This window comes from Rhinolophus hipposideros, assembly GCF_964194185.1.
Source record: "Rhinolophus hipposideros genome assembly, chromosome: 3".
Lineage (NCBI taxonomy): Eukaryota > Metazoa > Chordata > Mammalia > Chiroptera > Rhinolophidae > Rhinolophus > Rhinolophus hipposideros.
The window spans coordinates 100,908,467-100,928,943 of record NC_138049.1 but is presented as its reverse complement, the minus strand read 5'-3'; the positions used below and the strand labels follow the sequence as shown (position 1 = coordinate 100,928,943).

Genomic DNA, 20,477 nt, shown 5'->3' with positions numbered 1-20,477 from the left:
ATTTTCCTCACGACCAGTGATGTTAGGCATTTTTTTAATGTGCTTTTTGGCCACTCATATATCTTCTTTTGTGAAGAATTTGTTCATACCTCAAATATTTTTCCCATTTATAAAAGATTTATACAAACACCATCTTAACAATATTCTAACCCATGAATATAATACATCTCTCTGTTTATTTAAACCTTATTTAATGTCTCAACAAAATTTTCTATTTTTTAGCATACATCTTTTATTAAATTTATTCCTGAGTGTTTTAATTTTTTGATGCTAATGTGAATAGAATTTTTAAATTTTATTTTCAGGTTATTGTTTGCTGCCACTCCAAAATAAGTCAGTTTTTATATGTGATCTTTTATCTGCAGCCTAGCTTAAATTCACTTACTACTTCTAGATTCCTTAGAATTTTCTACATCCAGGACCATGTCATCTGCAAATAAAGGCAGTTTTACTCCTTTCCGATCTAAATGCCTGTTAGTTTTTTCTTGCATTACTGCACTGGCTCGGGTCTCTAGCATAATATTTAAAGAAGTGTTGAGACTAGACCTCCTTCTCCTTGACTTCAGGTGGAAAGCATTCAGTCCTCTGCCATTGAGTGTAATTTAGCTGTAGGTGTTTCACAACTGTCCCCTACCTCTGCCCCACACCCCAACAAACTGTAATAGTTGTAGCTGTTGAATACATTTTAGGAAAACAAAGGAAATGTTCAAATACATTCCCCCCAAACAGATAATAGAGCCCATAGTGAGCTACTGTGTGGCCTAAAATGTCAACAAAGCCGTTTTAAAGAGTTTTGCCATCCCATGGATTCATTTCTGTGTACAGTTGAAGCTTATTCCCTTTGTTCATAATCACATGTAATGAGTCTGTCTGGCTGTCGTGGGAAAAACTGGAGACCTTAGAGTACTCCTTTTTCTCAAATCAGCATCATAATAGACACCCAAGATACTATTCTGGGTTATTCTTACTTGAGGTAATGAAAGCAAACTGCATTGAGTGATGCTTGGAAATGCTGTTTGAATTAAGTGCTTTTACTACGAGACAAAATCATAAACATCTGTGGGTAGATAAATACCATCAGGGTTAGAAAGAGCCTTAACAATCATTTAGTCCAATCCCATTTTTAAAAAATAAATGAGGAAACAGAGACCAGAGAGGTTGCCACTAATCTCAGGTCACACCTGAGTACTAAATACTGATATTTTGTGCAGCCTTTGATCCAAAACCCAGAGACTGCTGAAGTCCCTGACCAGTTGACTGCTCTCAGCAGTGCCCACTTCCCCCGTCAGCATATGTTTCAGCCCCGTAACTATGGCTCCTTATCACATATTCTTGCCCATCCCTCCCTGGTTTCTGCTCTGTGGTCTCCACTGAACCCAGCGTCTCCCTCCTGAAGGACCCAGATTTGTTGGTCTTTCCTCCAAATTAATGCACCTGATTCTTTTAACTTGCCCTTAGTTTGGCCTCCAAGGCCTTCCTCAAGACTGGGAACTCATGTATGGATGATTCATGCCAAAATGTCACCCAATTAGACCAGTTGTAAAAATAAAGTATTTAGACAAAAATAATAGGATTTTTAATTTTTTTCTTTTAAATTGATAACAAATTGTTCGCAGAGTTTTGTTAAAGAAATGTCCTTTCCAGGGCTTTTAATGTGTGTAATTAAAACTAACTTGTGTTCAGTATCTTGTATGCAGATATCTGCTAGCAGACACTCTTGATCTCCCTAATAGGTTCTTACTGTGAGTCCCTCTTGAGCAGTGCCTCTTAAAACAAGGGGCCTGTGGCCAGCACTTCAGAGTCCCTGGATAGAGGGGATACTGCCTCTTTAGAAAGTAAAAATTCAGTTTTTCAGGTAATTCTAATATAACCCCAAAGTTTGATATACTGCCTGTGTACTTAATAGCTCATTTTTTTCATAGGAAACACAAAGGTAATTTAAGACCAAATGGAATTATTAGAAAGTTCAAATGAGGTGATCTACATCATAGAGGTTTTATATCAGATTTAGTCAACTCTACTCTCTTCACGTAGGGATTTAAATCTTCTGAGTGTGTAATACATGCCTTCCCCCACTGGTCTGTCCCCTGCTAGCTGCTAAAACCCTCAGGCGCCAGCACCATGTGTGGTCCGTAGCTTCCCATAGCGCCCTGTAGAGTACGGGGCCTCCACGGGGTACCCAGTCAGTGTTGACTAACAACGTGCAGGAAAAATTTAGAAGTCAGAGACATGTGGTGTCTAGTGAGCCTGCTGGTCATCTTTCGGGAAAGTCCTTTTGTAGTAGTATTCGAAGGCAGGGCCAAGCAGGGGAGTAGGAGAATGTCTGGGTCTGTCTCCATGCAAATTCCTGAAGCCAGGATGCGTGAGCAACCCAAGGGTTTCCCAATAGAATATTTGGCTGAAGGAATAGGTCTAGATAAAGAACCTTAGCATTATTTATTTTTACATATTTTTCTGCCTTGAATTTTTATTGGTAGAGGGGGGGAATCAGATAAGACATACCTACTTTCAGATAGGGTAGCATTGCTTGCTTGGTCTCATTAAAATTCTTTGATATGCTTATGGTTTAATTAAATACTCAACTTTGGGGGTGGATGTATTTGCATAAATAAAACCTGGGATTCATCTTGCACACGAATAAGATGGGCTCTTTGGAGGTCACAGCCCTACTATGTGTCACCACACCAATCTCTCATTCCTACCTCACAAACCTGTTACTCTCTGATGTGGAACCTAAGCACTTGAGTGACTTAGAAGTTACTCTTCCTGGTGTCAGTCCAGCCCCCTGAACGTATACAGCAGAAACCACATTCCCCGTGCCCTGGCAGGTAATCCAGCCCGTGTACATCTCCAGCCTGGAGGGAGTGTGGCATGTCTGGTTGCCAGGCAGCTTACACTGACTAGGTACTTCCTCCATTGAAAGAAAACGAGCTCCTTGTATGTCCTCATTCTCCTCACTCTGCCCTCCAGAGCAGCTGTCACAAATCGTCTTCCTCTCCTGCAAGCTCGCTCTTCCACTGTTTGAACGCAGTGGCTTTGGCTTTCCAGCACCCTAGTTACTGCAGTAGGAAGTCCATTCACAGGGATAAAGAACTGGAGTGGGGCCCTCAAGGACAAGTGGGGCTCAGGAATGCCAGACTGGGCTCAGGGTGTGTCTCCACAGTTTTCCTCATCAGGGGCCCTCACAGAAGCTGGGTGTCCTGTTTAACAAAACCCTTCACCTGCTAATCTCTGTCTGAGCCTGCTCAAAAGTGTTCTCTTCTGTGGAGTTCACGGCTGGCCTCTGTTGCCGTACTTCTCAGAATCTATTAAAATTGTCCGTCTACCCGCCTGTCCTTCCCAGACGTGAGCACTGGAGGGCAGGGACCAGATCACGCTCTCTGGTGGATCCCAGCTCCCACTGCACCTGCTGGCATGTAGCGCTGCCTGCTCCCGAGTAAACACTGGAATGAAGGCGCGACCCTGTACCATTGTAGGTTTGATCCTCTGGGGGAAGGAAAAGGAACAGCTTCATTGAACACTTGCTGTGTGTGTGCTGGGTGCCTGCACCTGTGTGCTACCGTTTGCCCCTTGTACGAGCATCACTGGACAAATGGCACTCTGTTTTTACAGAGGTGAAAACTCAAGCTTTGAAGTAACTCAGAAATACTACGGGAGCACATGGCATTTGAGCCCAGGTCTGTTGAGCTCCCAGAATCTCATCACTTTTTCATGTCCCCAAACTGACCCATGGGGTGAACTAAACAGTGAGGAGATGACTGCAAAATGAGTTGTCTGTGTTTTCAGCCATGTAGCCCATTCCTTATTTAAACACCCCCACATTTCAGAGATGCCTTTTATTGAACATGGATTGGTAAAAATTTCTGTGACCTGCTATGTGATCTACTGAGATGGTTTCGTGAGTCATCCCAGTGCACTGGTTTCAGTTGTGTCCCATGTGCCACTTGTCACTCCATCTAGATAGATGCTTCTGGAGGGCAGGGCCCAGTGGTGCCACCTTTTTGTCTCCCACTGTGCCTAGGTAATAGGAGGCACTTAATTCTTGTTGACGTGTACATTCCATTTTCTCCTAAGTGCTAATTCGTGTCCTCATTTTTCTTGAAAACTGACCTCCCCCTGGATACCTTATGCAGCTGACCTCACCTCATGCCCCCGATTCCTTACACAGAGCTGGGTGGTATTGATTTTATTGGCAGCTGATTTCTTGCTTTGTTTCTATGTCCTTCAGCTGTTTTTCCTCTCTGCGTCTCCAGCTGTCTAAGGGCAGGGACCAGTGCCTTCTTCTTTCCTTCTCCTCTACTGGCCCCTAAACTGGAGCTCTGTGGACAGTGCACGGATGACCAGTACATGCTTCTGATGCTTGAGCCTGGTAGCTTCGTTTCCCTGTTGGACTGACGGCCCAACACTGGAGCCTGACTCCTTTATTAAATGAGATTTCTATATAGCACCTTTCCTCTGAAGAGATCAGTATCAGTGCAGTTTGTTTCTGTTTCTGGAAAGTGTTTTTTCCTAAGCAGACCAAGTCTCTGATAAGATCACATGATAGCTCTTCCTCCTCTGCTGTTGGGCCCTGGAGAGGCAGACTCGAAGAAAAGCCTCGCCACTTCTCATTTTTCTGTCTTATTGCTGACAGTGACCCTGGATAAGACTGTGACAAATACCAACACAACTCTGCAGCGGTGGTTGATACTATGCTTATGTTACCAAAAGAGAACTTGCGTTTGGGGGCACCGCCATCTTTTGAAGGCAGATACAGAGAAGGTCCCTTTAGAGCTCAGTATATCTGCCCACTAACCTGAGTGCTCGTGGGTTGCTGGCTCTCACACAGAAGTGCCTGGTGGCACTAGACCTGGGGCACTAGAACTGTTCAGTCTCTAAGACTAAAACTCATGCCACTAAGGAGCTGGGTCCCAGGAGGGGCATGAGACCCAGAGACTCAAAACAAACAAGTGCTGGGTGGGCAGGGAAGAAGTGCTGAGATGGCACTCTCCTAAGCTGTATGGTCCTTGTCACACTGCATAGTCGGGTAGCTGAAACTGACCATGAAATACTGGAGCAAAGTTCAGAGGCCAAAAACTGAAAGGGGTGCATGAGTCAGCCCTATAATTCATTGGAGAGGTGCCTAAAAGAATTGGATCAACTGGCTTCTCTAGGAAAGAGCTTCCCTTTCCACATCTTATTTGCACAGACATTCTTCCCATCCCTGTTGGGTGAAGCGACTCAGTAGGAAATGAAGGCGTCTCCTGTGGACTGTAGAGGATGAGAGGTGCACGCCTAGAAGCTGCTCGGCATGGGTGCTCACAAGCATCACTAGACTTGGCCTGCCCTTGAGCCTGCCATCTAGAAACACCCTCCACTGTCAGAGCAGGAGCAAAGGCAACTGTAGCTGCTAAGGTACCTTGAGAAAGAGAAAGGAGGAAAACAATGTAGGGAAGGGGATTGTGAGGAGGTGGGCACAGGGCAGAACTGGAGCTGTGGTAGGTGTGGGACGCCCATTGGCATTTCCTCAAGGGTTGGTGTGGTCTTGGGAGGGTGCCGTTGCTTATTCCCTGCTGGGAGGTCACAGGTATTCTCTGGTGTCACCTGCAGAGTCGAGCGGTAGGGCCACCTGTGCTGTCTAGTTTATTCTCTGCCCCATCACTGTGCCTGGCCATAGTTGGAAGGAGAGGGTACCTCCTGGTACGTGATCACGGGGTATGGCCAGCTGTTGTACATGCTAAAATGTGCTGTGCCCAGGTAGACGGCTGGGGGACAGATAGCGCTGGCTGCCTGTGGGGATCGCCATCTGATGGCTGGCTGTCTCCCAGCAGCCAGTGGGGCCGGCTTCCCTTGTTGTGATGAGTCCTCCAGGAAAGTTCGCAGGGGCTGCAGGCGAGCTGGGGAGGTGTACCATGTGGGTGTTAGATGCTCCTCTGGCCAAAATGTTCTGTGAAGTATCAGTCAGGAAACGGCATTTGATGCAGGAGATGGGTTGTTCTTAGGCCGTAGCATGGGAGGTGACAGGCAGTGGCTACTGCCATTGAAGACATTTCCTGTGGATCAAGGAGGCTTAGTCTAGCAACTGCCCAGTTGTGTGTGGAGGAGCTGAGCAGGCCGCTTGTTCACTGGATTATAAGGACACCTGCTGTGCAGCTGCACGTTCTCCACTCTCCACACTCACACTCGCTCCCAGTATCCCCTGGGAGATGGAAGCTGTGAGTCAGCACGAGGGAGTTTCTCCTTCCTTGTGAGTAAGACACAGGATGACATGTGCTCCCAAGAGCTGTGCAGTACAGTGTTACAGATTCACCCAGGAACGGCGAAAATGCCAGATTTACAAATTAAAGGGCCAGGTTTGTGTTAATACTCCAGCATCAATTAAATTGTTCTTCCCTTGAACCGAACTGTTATCCCAGCCAGAACCAATTTTCCATGGAATCTGGGGTGATTGACTGAAATACCAGAGTAGGGTAGGAAATGAATGTCAGTGGGAATCTGTGTGATTTATGTTCAGGTCTTCATTATCTGCTCACTTAATTTGTGGTCATGAGTTATAGCAAAGTTGTAATTCCAGGAGAGTACCTGATGCCATCTTGGACATTTCTGGGTTGCCTCTCAGAGTGAGTTCAGCAAATACAGGCTCTTGATAATAATGGCAATAGAAAAGCATAATTAGGAAAGTACACCTACTGCCAAAAAAAAAAAAAAGGAGTATTCCCCAGGCAACAATAGTTTTTAGGTCGCTCACTGTACCCATTCACCCAGGAAGTGGATTGGGGTGACTGTCCTCTCCAGGAGTGGGGGGAGGGCCACAGTTTTAAACATACTTTTGTTGCTAGAAGTAATTTTTCTTCTTTTAGGGAGTCAAATGTTGATTCACATTATTTATTTACTCAGTCTACTTACCTTTATTGAGTTCCAGAGGAATGGCAGGAGATAAAACTGACACAGTACTGACCATGTGGTGCTTTTATTCCTTGGGGGAGAGATGCAGTGAACAAGGGAACATATGAAAAGATACTTTCTGATGGGAGTAAGTGCCATGATGTAAAGTATGACAGAATGAGGAGGGCGAGGGGTGGGGGCTGCAAGTAGGGATGGGGCCCGCATCTGGGAGGAGATGAAAGCTGAGCTGGTGAGCCCGCCATTCAGACAGCTGGGGGAAGGTGTCCAGGATGGAGAGAACAACGGGGGTCCTGGAGGCGGGAACATACTGGGCAGATGTGAGGACCGGAAAGGCAGCTGTGGGGTTGGAGCACTGGCCCTGGAGAGCAGAGGCAGGCAGGGGCCGGACGGGCTAGTAGGCCTCTGCCAGGAGTCGGAATTTTATTGTAAAAGTAGTGGGAAGGCACTGAAGAGTTTTAAGCAAAGGAGTGACATGATCTGGTTTATATTTTTAAAATACCTTCTGGGAGATAAACATAATTGCTCATGTATGTATGGACTCTGCTTTGCCTCCTAGGAGGGTAACTGAGAATGGGATGAGAGACTTTTGCTGAATCTGATCTTTACAAATTGAATTTCTACTATATTCATGTATTACCTATTCAAAGAGGAATTAACACATTAAAAAGCACATCTCAGGTCACTTACCTGAAGGAAAAGAGGGGGGGAGGGAGCGAGGGAAGGAAGGAAGGAGTCCCTCTAACTGCTGTGAGGGAGAAGGCTTGGGGGACAGTAGAGGCTAACGCAGGGCAGCAGCGAGTTCCCTGTAGGCCCCAGTGAGCCACAGTGGAACTTTGGCCCCATTGCGTCCCAGCCCTGCTGGCTTCCTTCCCAGTCCATCTTCATACTGCACTCATTCATGCCACAGGACATTTGCCTGAGCTGGAGAGCAGCAGGGCAGATCAGGACATCATTTAGAGGCACAGCCAACAAGATTACAAAAAAAGATGATGTGAGGACTACGGGAAAGAGGAATCACAAATGAGTCCTGCGTGGCTTGAGCCGCTGTGTCCATGGTGTAACTCACTGAGGCAGGGAGACTCGGAGATGAGCTGATACAGGAGTCAGGAGGATTAAGAGTCTTGTTTTGAACATGTTACAGCTGAGATTCCTGTCTGCCAATCCAGTTCGAGGTGCTTGTCAAATAGACAGTTGGATATAGGAGTTTGGAGTTTCAGAGAAGAATTTCTGAATGGAAACATAAATTCAAGAGACATCACCTTGTAGATTTTACTTGGAGCCTTGGGTCTAAATGCGATTCCTTAAAGGAGGGGATATAAAAGCAGAAAATGCAGGACTGCGGTCTGTGGCAGCTTTTAGACGCCAGTAAAGGCTTCCCAGGGGCAGCATCAGTGAGAAGGAAGGGAATGGGAATCGGGGTTATGACCGAGGACAAGAGGGAGGCACTTCCGGACGAGGGCAGGATAGGCAGGTGCTGCTGCGAGGCCAGGGGAGGGCATCGCGTTTGCCACTTGAGCTCTTGCCTGGCTTTTGCTTGTCCCCTGAGGTTCCGAGAACATGGTCAACTAACCTCTCATTCATTCTCTCAAACAAAATGCTTTGGCTGAACCATGCACTGTTCTAGGCACAGGGGGGGGTGTGTGATAAATTACAGAAGCATGTTTCTGGCTTTCATGAAATCTAGTCAGGGAAACGAGTTAAATAAAAAAAATATACAAATGACCCTATAATTATAATTGTGACTAGTGACTGAAGGAAAAGTCCAAGATGCCATGGAAGCATGTAGCGGGCTCTAGGCTGCTCTGAGGGTCTAGGACGGTCTTCCCGAGGAAGGGCGATTGAAACAGGCCTAGAGAAGCACGAATGTAGTGAGGAGGTCAGTGTGTCTAGACCACGGAGTAAGAGGAGGCGAGTGGCACCGGGGAGGCTCACTGATGCTGAGGTGTGTGCTCGTTCAGGGAAAGCACCTAAGGCTTTAGGTCAGATGTGCTCCTCGCAGGTGTATGGAGCACCGTGGGCTGCTGGGAGGAGGATGGCTTGACATGGGCAACCTTGAGGAGGCTGTTGGAGTCACCTGGGCAAGAGATGCTGGTGGCTTTGGGTGGTGGCAGGAGAAATGGAAAGAAGAGACCGGATTGGACTTTTTGGAGATAGGATCCTTGGGACTTGGTAATTGAATGTGGAGAATGAGGAAGATACCCGTGATGACCCCCGGTGTGTGTCATGAGGCTGCATGGTGGCCCGGTTCTCTGACATGGGGGACACTGAAGAAGAAACGCGTTTGTGGGGAAGTAGCAAGTATTCCATTTTGGACGTCTTAATTCTGTGATATCCAGGATGCCAAGAAGATAATTGGGAACAGAGGCATGGAGCTCCAAAGAGAGGTCTGGGGCAGAGAGATCAATTTCAGAGTTGTTAGCATATATGGTTAGAATTTTAAACCTTGGGAGAGTGTGGGGTGAGACAGAAAGAGGGTCCAGCAGTGAATAGTTGTAGTATGTAAAGCACAGTAGATGCGGAGCGAGCAGGGAAAGAGGAAGAGATCAGGACAGTAAGTATGTCACACGGCCTGTGGCTCAATCATCTGTCCCGGACACTCTGGACTCAGTGATTTCAGGCCTCATTCGCGGTGTTTTTAATACCCAGACTGGAGCCATTGGTGGAGTTTTCATGTATGAGCCCTCCCCACTCACTCCCCAAGTGAAATGGAACTGGGCTATTATTTCAGCACCGGCTGCCCATCCAGGTAGGAAGTCTCTAGAACCCTGGAGTAAGCTGTCCAGTCAGTGAGGTCTTCATATATGTAGTCCATAATCTGACCTCAAATCTGAACTCATGTCTGCAGCTAAAACACTCTTCTAACACTGAATATAAGCCTCTTACCCTCCAGGGAGATGTGTTTAAATAAACTTAAGTTTAAACACAGAATCAAGAACTCAGCTTCTCTGCACCTCCCCCACCTGACACACACACACACACACACAGACTTTTAACAGTGGACAGCAGATGTTGTGCGACTTACGACCTTAAAGTTCAAATTTTGTGAAAATAGGATGCTTACACTCATGAGGTCCTCAGAATGACCTTTTTGAGGTATTGTGGTGAAAACAAGAAGCATGTGGAGAGGCTTCATTCTTAAGAGAAGCACATAAAACAATGCATGTGATGCTGGCACCGTTTGGGTAAAAATATAGATTGTTTGCAGAGTGTCTGCCTCCTATTGCTTCCTCTTGTCCATCCTTTCACTCCACCTCCCAGCTGGACAGTCTCAGGGAAATAGACACATCAGGACGTGACCAAACTTGGAAATGCACATGCTCTGCCTCTGCTTATGAAAGAGGCGTGCAGAATTCTTGGAGAAGCCCCCCACAGCAGCAAAGGAGCTGCTCTCTGCTGTCCTTGGAAAGTTGCCGTGTCCCTTTCATGGTGTCCCTAACCACTGGGAGCTTTCCAGGCTGCCCCGTGTGTCTTCATATATTTAAATCAGTCTCACTAAAATTTGCATATCTTGAGCAGAAATCTTTACTGAGCTTGTCACTTACCATGCATTTGTAGTCTGTACAAACAGGTTCGTGGAGAGGGACAGAGGAAACTTGTGCGTCACATGTTCAGAGGAAGATTTCCTTGTTCTTTCTCCTTTGTCAGTAGCGGTATCTCAAAGGATGAGGGAACGGGAGCCTAGACTGAGAAGTAAAAGAGGGAGGCGCAGAAAGAAAGCCATAGGATGGGGGCAGCAGGGAGGAGGGGGCTCCGAGCCTTGAAGCCAGGCATGTTAGTTGTGCTGTGAGGTGACACGGATGACAGTGGCTAGGACAGTCAGCCTTCCTCGTGCCGGGCGCTTCATGTGTGCTACCATGTTTCCTCGAAAAGAAGACCTTGCCCGACAAATCAGCTCGAAACACGCATTAGAGCTGATTGTCCGGCTACGTCTTATTTTCGGGGAAATAAGGTACTTCAGTGCCCATAACAACCCCATTCTATAGGAGACACAATTGAGGCTCTGAAAGGTTCAATGGCTTACCCAGCCACACAACTGCTAAAGCAGTGCAGCTGGCACTTGAATCCAGCACTTGGGCTCCAAAGCACAAGCTCCTCCCTGGGTTTTCCAGAAAGAGAACTTGAGGTTCCCCTGTTGAGGGACTTGCCATGACAGCAGGGATGGGACTAAGCCACAGGTCTCTCCCAGCTTTGGTCTGTGATCTTCATGCTTCCCTGAAACCCCAACGAGTGGATGGAAAGGCCAGCAGAGAAAAATGGGGAAAGTTTTCCGTTCCGAGTGTTGGCCTGGAGAGAGACACCTGGCATTTAGTCTGATGTCCCCCGACGGCACCTCCACTTGGACTTCCTGTGACTGGACGAACTGGCTCTTGCTAGTTTAGCCTCCAGGGATGTCTGCATAGGCCCCTGTTCTGTGGGGAGCCTTGGGCCCCATCCATGCCTTTGGTCGGTGGCTGCTGGGTGGTACAGGGACGGCCCTGTTTCTTGTCTCCACTGCAGCTGTGGAGGTGGGTTTCTAAGGACTTCTCCGTTTGGGAAGATAATCTTTTACAGGACAAGGCAGTGCTGAAAGAGAAGGCCAAACAAATCATGAGCCTGCTGAGGAGAGGAGAAGGTCACTCCAAAAACCAAAAGCTCCCCGCTTTTGCTTCACTGTTCCCCTAAGGCACATGGAGAGGAGCCAGGACTGTGGGCAGCTCCTCGGGTTTCTCAGATCTGAGAAAGTGCCCCAGGTACCAACAGCCTAATGCTACTGCTTTCCGCTGCTGAAATGAAACGGTTTGAAAGCAAGTCATTATTCCTCTGGCAGAAACTGCCCTGAGCTGTTTTTTCTTGGTTTTTAAATATATGTTCATCTCTAGATAAACCAGCCCTGCATAATGTGAGCCTGCAGCCCCGCCCCTCCTTCCTGTGCACTGAGGCCTTTTTAAGGGGTTTGCTCGGTGTTGGTTCTCAGCCCTCAGAGGTGATGCTCAGTGTCCTTCCTGGTGCGAGCAGCCTTCCCCCAGGACCACTCCACCCATCCCAGTGGGAGAAATAGGAAGGGGTTTTTCCGCGGTAGAGGCAAGAATGAAGGGTGGGAAGACTTGTTCTCGGAGTGTCAGGCCAAGTGAGGCTGCCAGAGTTGGGTGATGGAAGAGGACATCCTGGGACGGGGCGGACATCACACAGAGGAGAGGAAAGAGGTCGTTGGAGTTTCTTCGAGAATGGGGCTGTCCGCAGAGGCTGCACTAGGGTGCCAAGAGTGGGGACTTTTGTATACTTTTTAAATGACGTGTATACACACTGCTGGGTTGTGACTGTCATTTCCCTCTCATGCTGATGGCTCTTGTAGAGCTGGTTGCCGAGTACATTCCTTTACCTTAGGAGCTGGTTGCACAGGTGTTGTGCTGGAGACCCTGCTCGCTGTGCCATTTGTCATGCGGGCGGCCTGCGTCTGCTCCCGCTCCCCACATAAGAACGCAGGACATGGTGAGGCCAAAAGGGAACACCCACGGAGTCATAGATAGGGGAGTCATACCACTGTATTCTCTCTGGTGGCCGGGCGAGACACACGCAGTAGTAGCCACACGATCCACAGTCCTCCATTCACTTCTCTGCCTGCCAACCAACCAACCAATCAACGCCCCGCAGTTACATCAGTAGCCAATTGGCTAACCGGTTACAGCTGATGGCCAACCAATCACAGCTGATGGTTATTCACTACCCAGCCAGCACCTCCCCACGCGAGGCCGAGAGCCTGGAAACTGCTCTCTGGGACTCTGTTCCCAAAACAGGCTCTTGTATCTTTGCTTTCTTTCACTCTGTGTTTTGTTCTAACATTTAGCTCATATCTATGTAACTGGTACTTTAATTGGTTTGGGGGGAAACGTGATTGCTTCTGTTTTAGAATTGTCTCAGTATGATTCAGTGGTTTTATTAAATTGTTGAGTGGGCTCTTCTAGATTACAGGTTCTCCTTCCCTTTGAAAAGCAGACAGACATACTGATGCCCAACTTCACTGTGGCTTTTCAGTTCCAGCTCTCCAGCTCTGCCCATCGGCCTGTCCCTCCCGCAGCCCAGCTGGGCTCTGTGTCAGCCCACTCATGAGCCGGGATCCAGTTCTGTTTCTTGGAGTGTGGTGGTGCTTTTCCTTCCACGATGCAATGTCAGGGATGGGAAGAATGGAAAGTAGACACAGTTCATTCCCAAAAAACCTGCAGCTGCTTTGCCTGTACCATGAGCCTGATGAAATAAGACTCATTAAGATCCTTTACTACATTTCTGTGCTAAGATCATGCCTTGGGCATTGGGTCAGAGGATGGTGGTGCAGTCCAGGGACTGCTGCTGCCACGTGCGAGTATAAATGGCTGATGCTTTCCAACAAGCTCTCCTGGAGCCGCCCGCTGTTCCCAGCGTGTACTAACAAATGAGCTATGAGGTTGGTTAGCTGTCCTGAGCTTTAAGGAACCCTTACCTAGCTGGAAAACGGATTCTTTTTTCTAACGAGCTTGCCTGTTCATTTCAAACACTGGGTTAGGCATGTTTGTCGTTTATTTTTTAAATAGGCACTTTGGATAGCAAGTGGGGCCTATCAGCGAGCTGAGCTTTGGAGGGCCTTACCCAGGTTTCCCAGGAAGCTTCGGGAGGCCTGGGCGACGCTCGCTGGAGCCCGTGTGCATCTGTGGCAGTGCTCTCTGGTTTTCCTAGCTGGACACACCTGCCAGGGCCTCGGGGCCGGGCTGCACCAGCACGGAGGGGGTAAGGGCGGGGGGGTGGTGGCTGTGGGGTCTGTGCAGACGGCTTGCATGCGCACTGCCACCTGCCACCGCCGGCACACCAGTGGATCATTTCACAGTGCCTCAGCCCCCACACTTGTCAGTATTTTTAGGTTCTGCTTGAACCTTAGACAATTTGAAAGTCAAATGAGCAAGAAAGTGTAAAACATCTTGCAAGTGAGGTAGAAACACCAGAGCAGCTGGAGCTGAGGCCTACCCTGGTCCCTGCCTTTAAAACAGCCCGGCCCCTGGGGGAGCCTGCAAGGGGCTCGGATCTGCAAGGAAACAATGTCTAATTAAAGTCCAGAAGTATTCAGAGCTGCCCAGTTTTGCCAACTTTAAATGGTACTTTTTACTCCCAGATAAAGCCAAAAAGCAACATTTCTGTCTGGCAGGGATTGAATAAAAATGACAAGGGCTCAGACTTTGAATGTGAATTTTGGTATTGCTTTCTTTGTCTCCCTTAGGAAATTCCAATAGGAAAACAGTTCCACCTCCTGCTCAGTCCTTAGGGTTTGGAGGGAAGTGCTGGCCTGGGAGCCCAGGGCCTCGGGGAAGGGCTGCATTGCCTGCCTCCTCCTCCCTCCGCTTCCCCAACCCCAATTCCGTAGCCCTTCCTGTGGCCAGAGGGTGCGGGTTGCTGAGCAGGAGGGAAGAGAACTGGCACTGAGGCCACTGTCCAGCTCAGCTGCCCCAGGGCCCTGCTGGCCAGCTCTGCTGGGTGCTGGGGAACCCAGGCCCTTCCCCCTCTGCCCTGGGCGAGGCCTCTGAGTTTTCCTCTTGGGCTCTGATTGTTGTTGGGTTTTGTAAACAAGTGAGTGAAACAACTCCGTTGCACCTTTCATAGCACTTAGAGCAAGGTGCTGGGTGTTGTGTTATCTTTGCCTAATGATGGCCTTTGTGCAGAGTGTTCTCGATCATTTTTGTTTAGTCGTAGAAAACCCACATTCCTGCCTGTGTAAGCAGAGATGAGTGTTAGCTGTGAATGAAGGATCTGAATAAATTGTGTAACTTTCAGGTGTTAGCTTTAAAAGCTCACGGGTCAGGTCTGGAGTTTGGTTCTGGCCAAAGGAGCATTTTTAGAAACCTGCATGTTAGACCTTTATGAGTCTGGGGAGAAGGCGCTTCAGTTCCGTTTTCTGCGATTGTTTTCCGGGCCAGCATGTGTCGTCTGTGTGGCATATGGCTCACTGGTCACAGTCCCCAGGTCTAGTCAGGAGGGCCGAGGCCAGAGGTGCTCCTTCAATGGAGGCCATGAGCAGCTTCCATTGAAATGCCTGTCCTCCCACAAGAATCCCCCAGGCCGGTGGCCAGGGCAAGTGACCGAGTGACCTGAATGCTGCCTTCAGCGTTTCTCATTCCCATGGAACCCTTTTGGGACAGAGGGGTAGATGGGTCTGGAATGGTATGTTTTTGCCTTATTCCATAATTTTGTGTCTCTGATGGTGACAGTCAGGGAAGCTCCTGCTATCGCCCCATCGCTCGCTGTCCTCAGCCACAGGCTTGGGTCCCAGGACGAGCCCCAGCTGGCTCCGCCACTGGCTGTTTAGACAGGCAGGTCTTCCTCCCCGCCTGATGTTGCCTGATTAACTGAAGGGTTTTCACACTGAGGGTGTAGCTGCTGGAGACCTTCTGGAGACCTTCCAGCCCAGCTCACAGGAGGCTAACTGATGTCACCTGTGGTGGTCCGGCCTCCTCCCTCTTCCCATCCCCAGGATGGCCTGTCACATGCCAGGTAGTGGCAGGCAGAGGGCCGTGAAGGATAGGCCATGGAACAGAGTGCTCGTGGAGCTGCTGCTGAACCCTCCCTTTGGAATTAAGAGCTCATCCCAAATTGCCCTCATTGCCAGCAAACAAAGAAATGCCCACACAAGTTCTTGAGCGTTTTGTTCAGATAACTCTGCAGCTTCCGCTTAGGCCAGTATTTTCATGGAATACCAGTCATCTGGGTCTCTGAGGAGCAGGGGAGCCCGTCATGTAACATGGCAGGGAAAGGGCTGAGGTTCAGCCACAGTTAGCAGGCAGATCATATTTTCAAAAACTTTTGCCTTCGGTGTTTTCCTCTCCTGGGGGTCAGCATCCTTTTCCTCATATTCTCCTACCCTTTATCCCTCCGAAGCACTGTGTGGTGTGTAGCTGTCATAAGCAAAAGTATATTGAAATTGTTTTCAAAACTACACGATGCTGAACTAGGCTAGGGGCCCATATGGATTGTGTGTATGTGAACGCGAGAAAGAATGCAATTTTGATATATAACTTTTTTAAATCAGGAAAGAAAGAATTGCGTGACACCCTGGGTGGCAGTGGCAGAGCCTGGGTCACAGCTTAGCTGCTCAGTTCAGTGTCCTCTGTGCTTTCATCCCTTCTGGACACTGCCTTGCTAGACCCGCACTCGACAGGCCCCACTTGGTGTCTGATGACCGGCCTGGAGGATGGCCCGGCCACGATGGAGGCTGTAAGTCCCTTGTGCTTTACAGCGGTTCATCAATCACCTTCCCCAGCAGCCAGAACTCAGCTCTCTCCACACCCAGCTTGGTCTCCAGAAGTCCATCAGAGTCATCGAAAGCTCATGACACTTGCACTGGTTCCTAGAAATAGGTCTGTGGGGTAGTAAGGAAAGAGGATAAAGACTCCTGCCCTCCGGTCTCCAGAACAGCCCGCTGAGACTACTGACACCGAAAGTCATTCAGCTGATTGGCTACTGTCAGTGGGTCCCGCCTGCTCAGCACCTGGGACGAGTTCCGTCGTGTAACCTCCGTTTGGTGAGCGATCCTGATGGGAGAGGGAATGAGCTTCATTTGTGCCGTCTAATCACCTCAGTGCAGCACCTTGGAAAGGGAGCTTTCCAGAAGTTTCTCCAGACTTTCCCCCAGTGAGTTACAGTGCATATATTGTAATTGAGATCAGCACCACTCCCAAAACTTAGCTGCTGTTTAGTGGCTTTCACCTTCAGAAATCAAAGCCAAGTGTCAAGGTGTATCTTACCGTTCACAGAACTGTAGAGAAATGAAGTGTTTGGGCTGGATGGAGGATCCTGGGTGTAGAGAGAATATGAGGACGCCTCTGTGGTTGCTGTGCCAGATCCCCCAAGGGGGCCGCCCCCGAGCTGTCGGAAGGCAGTCCAAGCACAGTTACAAGGGGCACAGTGAGCACATGACCAGAGCCTCTCCCCGCCACCTCAGTCTGCCTTTGACTGATGAGCTGTTAGGCAGAACTAGGGCCAGGGTAATTTTAGGGGTGATCCATTTCCTGCTGTTTTTATTCAACCAGCACCATTCATCAGAAGGAGTGAGGAGCCCCTGGGACCTTCCCCTGCATCATCCCAGTATCTTGAAGAAAGGGAAGACAAAGGACAGCAGGCCTCCCCTGCTCCTTATAAAATGCACACACGTGCTGCCTGCCTCCCTCCCGCTGGTGCCCTCGTGCCAAACCCTGACCTGGCAGCAGGTTGCCCCTGTGGGCTTTGCTCCACAAAGATGATGGTGTTTATTAGATGGAGGGTGTATATTGAGGCCATCCACACTTCTGCTGAGAAATCCTTTAGGAGAAAGACAACTGGTATCCAATATCTCCGAGTAATGAACTTATCAGTAAATAGAACACATGAACTCATTAGTCTTAACTTTGCTTTTGGACCAAGTGGGAACTCCGCTTCTCAGGAGACAAAAATTTCATCTCTGTTCTTTTTTCCTTAAACCCAATCCCAATATAGAGGCAAACATTGCCGCGCTCTCCCTGGGAAGCAGTTAATAATGTGCTGTCTCACACAGTGGGTGGGCCAGGCCTCCCTGGTCGCTCAGCCCCCAGGCGCGTGCACAGCCTGAGCCCAAGGCGCCAGGGCAGCGCTGTAGTGTCAATGAGGGGAATTCTCGGGCGAAGTTAATCTTAAAATTAAGGCTGTTGAAACTTTTGTCCATCCTGGTCACTCCACCTTTGCTTCAATTTCGGTTATTCTTCTAAAATCACTGCCCCTACCCTTCATCGCTGAGAAGAAAAGAGATTGAGGATGTGGAGATGGATGGGTCACAAGGAGCAGTGCTGTGCCAGGATCTAGGCTTAAAAGAAAGACGTTCGCTGGGTGAGGGGAGCACTTACCTGGCCTAGGGGACGTCTGCTCCAGGGGCAAGGGGTGGAGGTAGGTTTAGGAAAGGATTCAGATTCATCTGCGGGTTGGTCCTGTGGACCTGGTCCAGGCCCAGGGGCCTGGAGGTGTGGCCAGATTCAACTGATGGGGTGAGGGGGTGGCGGGGAGCCAGCTCTTCAACCCCACTCTCCCTGAAAGAGACAGACCTAGGGAATGGGAGCTGTCCACCCCCACTCTCATCCACTTACCTGTCAGCATCTCTAGAAATGAACCAGAAGAGGGGAAGAAGGAATGGATCTCATGCTGACACCGCTGTGTGTTCCCTTTGACCTCTGAGCCTCTCTGCTGACTCCCTGAGGCTTCCTTTTCTTGTTTCCTTTCAGAGGCGCTTCATCTGCTCCCTCTTCCTGCCTCTCCTTCATCCTTTGTTTTGCCAGCCCCACCAGTGTCTCCTGTGGCCCTGCAGCCCCCTCCGCTTGTGGAGGGGAAAGGCCTGAGTGGGAGCCCCAACCTTCTACCTGCCAGGTGGAGTTAGAAGCACCAGGCTCCTTTGAGATGATGATTAGAGCTCAGCATTTCTGTTCTTTCCTCTATTTATATGTAGTACCTTTTCCAGCACTTGAAATCCATTTTCCTTTGAGATCCCCCACTCACTTGTGGGTTGTGGTTTGATCACTCCCACCATCCCCCCAAGCCCTAGCTATACAGCAGGTGGAATGTAATTTAAGCCATAATCATTTCTGCTCCCTCTCTGCCTCCTAGAAATGGTCGGTGTCCTGGGGTGGATATTACATTTTGCCCAAGCCAGAGAAAGTGCTGAGCTGGCAGCTCTGTGTTCTTCCGCCTACGTGGCGGCTGCTGGGAGGGAAGGGGCCGAGAGCCCCCTCATTGCCTAGGGAAAGGGGGTTTATCTTGCAGCAGCAGCGTCCTTTAGGGTCCGGGCAGGAGCAGCAGTAAATGCAGAGCCAGCCTGTGAGCAGCTGCCCGGGACGTTTCGAGGATATCAGACTGACGGAAGGAGCAGCTGTGAAATGTGGTGTGCAGGCCCCTTGTTACAGGGTGGGGAGGTATTGTAATAAACTCCTCAGTAGCAGGAGCCCCTGCCGTGACCATCCACTCACCGAGATGCCCCCACCCCATCCTCCGGACCGGAGTGAGAGCTGGGCTTTGGGTGTCGGGCGGCCGCTCTGATGGTCTGTTCTCTGCTTCTTCCGCTGCTGCAGGTTACGTGTTCTGCATGTTACACCGCCTCCCCGAGCAGCACGACTGTACGTTTGACCACATGGGCCGCGGCCGAGAGGAAGCCATCATGAAAATGGTGAAACTGGACCGGAAAGTGGGGCGCTCCTGCCAGCGCATTGGGGAGGGGTGCTCCTGAAGCCCGGGTGCGGCCGCCACACGACGCTGTTCTTAGCTCACTAATGTTAGCCTTATCTAGGACAAAGTCAGCCAGACACCTTGTACTGGGCACGCGTCAGACTACAGCCAGTCTGTTTCCTTTCTTTAGCCAGCCATCCTGGTACTGTAGTTTAGGGGTTGATGGTGGTTGAAATTGATTTCTGGCTGGTTACTAAGGTGCCTGCTAGCCATTGTATAAAATTAAAACATGAAGAATATTTTTTTTTTTGAGCATGGCTAGTGGATTTAAAACAACACATACCTGTCACTGCTGGAGTCAAACTTATAAAAAGCCTTAAGCGGAAAGTGTTCCAGACGGAGACTCTGAGTGAATGGAGGAGTGGAAGCTGATGTGAAAGTTCCCACGACGCACATGGCTTTGCCAGAAACTCTGGTTAATGTCCGGCCTTTCACCTCTTCGCTTATCCTTACTCCCAGTAGCCAGGATACCTGATGGCCACGCGTGCCTTGGTCACAGGAGGCTGCTGAGATGCCACGTGGCTGGGCTGGGTGGTGGCCTCGCTCTCCCGCAGAGCTGGAAATGGGGGTGGGGGGTAGGTTCTTAGGAAAATCTTATTAAATTTTTTACCTGACTTGCTATGAAAAAACTCTCTCATCATACGAGAAGAGAAACAGTAACCTCACTTTGAAAATTAGCTCCACTCAAGACTAGTCCACATACAAGAACCACCTTTCTACGCAGGACCCCATGGTCATGAGAAGCGGCCAGGGGCGCCCCCTGACCCACTGGCTCTGGTTTGCTTTTGCCACGTACAGGGATCTGGCAATTGATCAAATAAGGCTAATCGCAGCACAGCAGCTGCAGCTGGGCTCTGCACACTGGCCTCTGCAGCTAGATTTCTATATTGGAGTTTTTTTTAAGACGTTTCGTAGCCAACAGGAATCAGTGGAAGAGCTGGGGAGCGCCTGGGCAGCTGCTGCCTGCAGACTCTGCCTCTTCCAGCAGGAGCCTGCTCAGCCCCTGGGGGGGGGGGGCGGAGAGGACGATGGCCCCGCCTCCCATGTCTGCAGCCCCTCTGCCCAAGGACCACCAGTCCACATCTACCACTTAGCACGTTTAGGAAAGGGGGGACAGTGGGCTGGATCTGTCTAGGACAGTGGTTCGCGGCCCTGGCCCAGCTCCGGGAGACATTGGCTCTGGCAGGTGAGTGGGAGGGCACGGTTTTCAGCCTGTGCCTCTCTGTGGGCAGAGAGGAGCGCAGTCGCTGCAGTAGCTCAGGCCAGGTGGGGAGGGTGGAGATGGGCCTGTGTGCCCACATTGGGGATCAGTACCAGTCAGGTGGGGTGGGCGGATAGATCAAGATTCCCTTGAAAGCAGGGCAGGGGTGAGTGTC

At 49.6% G+C, this 20,477-nt stretch overlaps 1 protein-coding gene across 2 annotated transcripts in view; it reads left to right on the top strand.

The window, feature by feature from the left end:
- ZFAND3 (zinc finger AN1-type containing 3) overlaps positions 1 to 20,125 on the top strand; it is a 299,100-nt gene extending 278,975 nt beyond the window's left edge. For both annotated transcript variants that reach the window (XM_081044345.1, XM_081044346.1), the window contains one exon: positions 18,948 to 20,125. In XM_081044345.1, coding sequence (XP_080900471.1) covers positions 18,948 to 19,102 — 155 coding nt within the window. In that variant the 3' untranslated portion in view covers positions 19,103 to 20,125. The remainder of the gene's footprint in view (positions 1 to 18,947) is intronic.
- Positions 20,126 to 20,477: the final 352 nt, after the last annotated feature.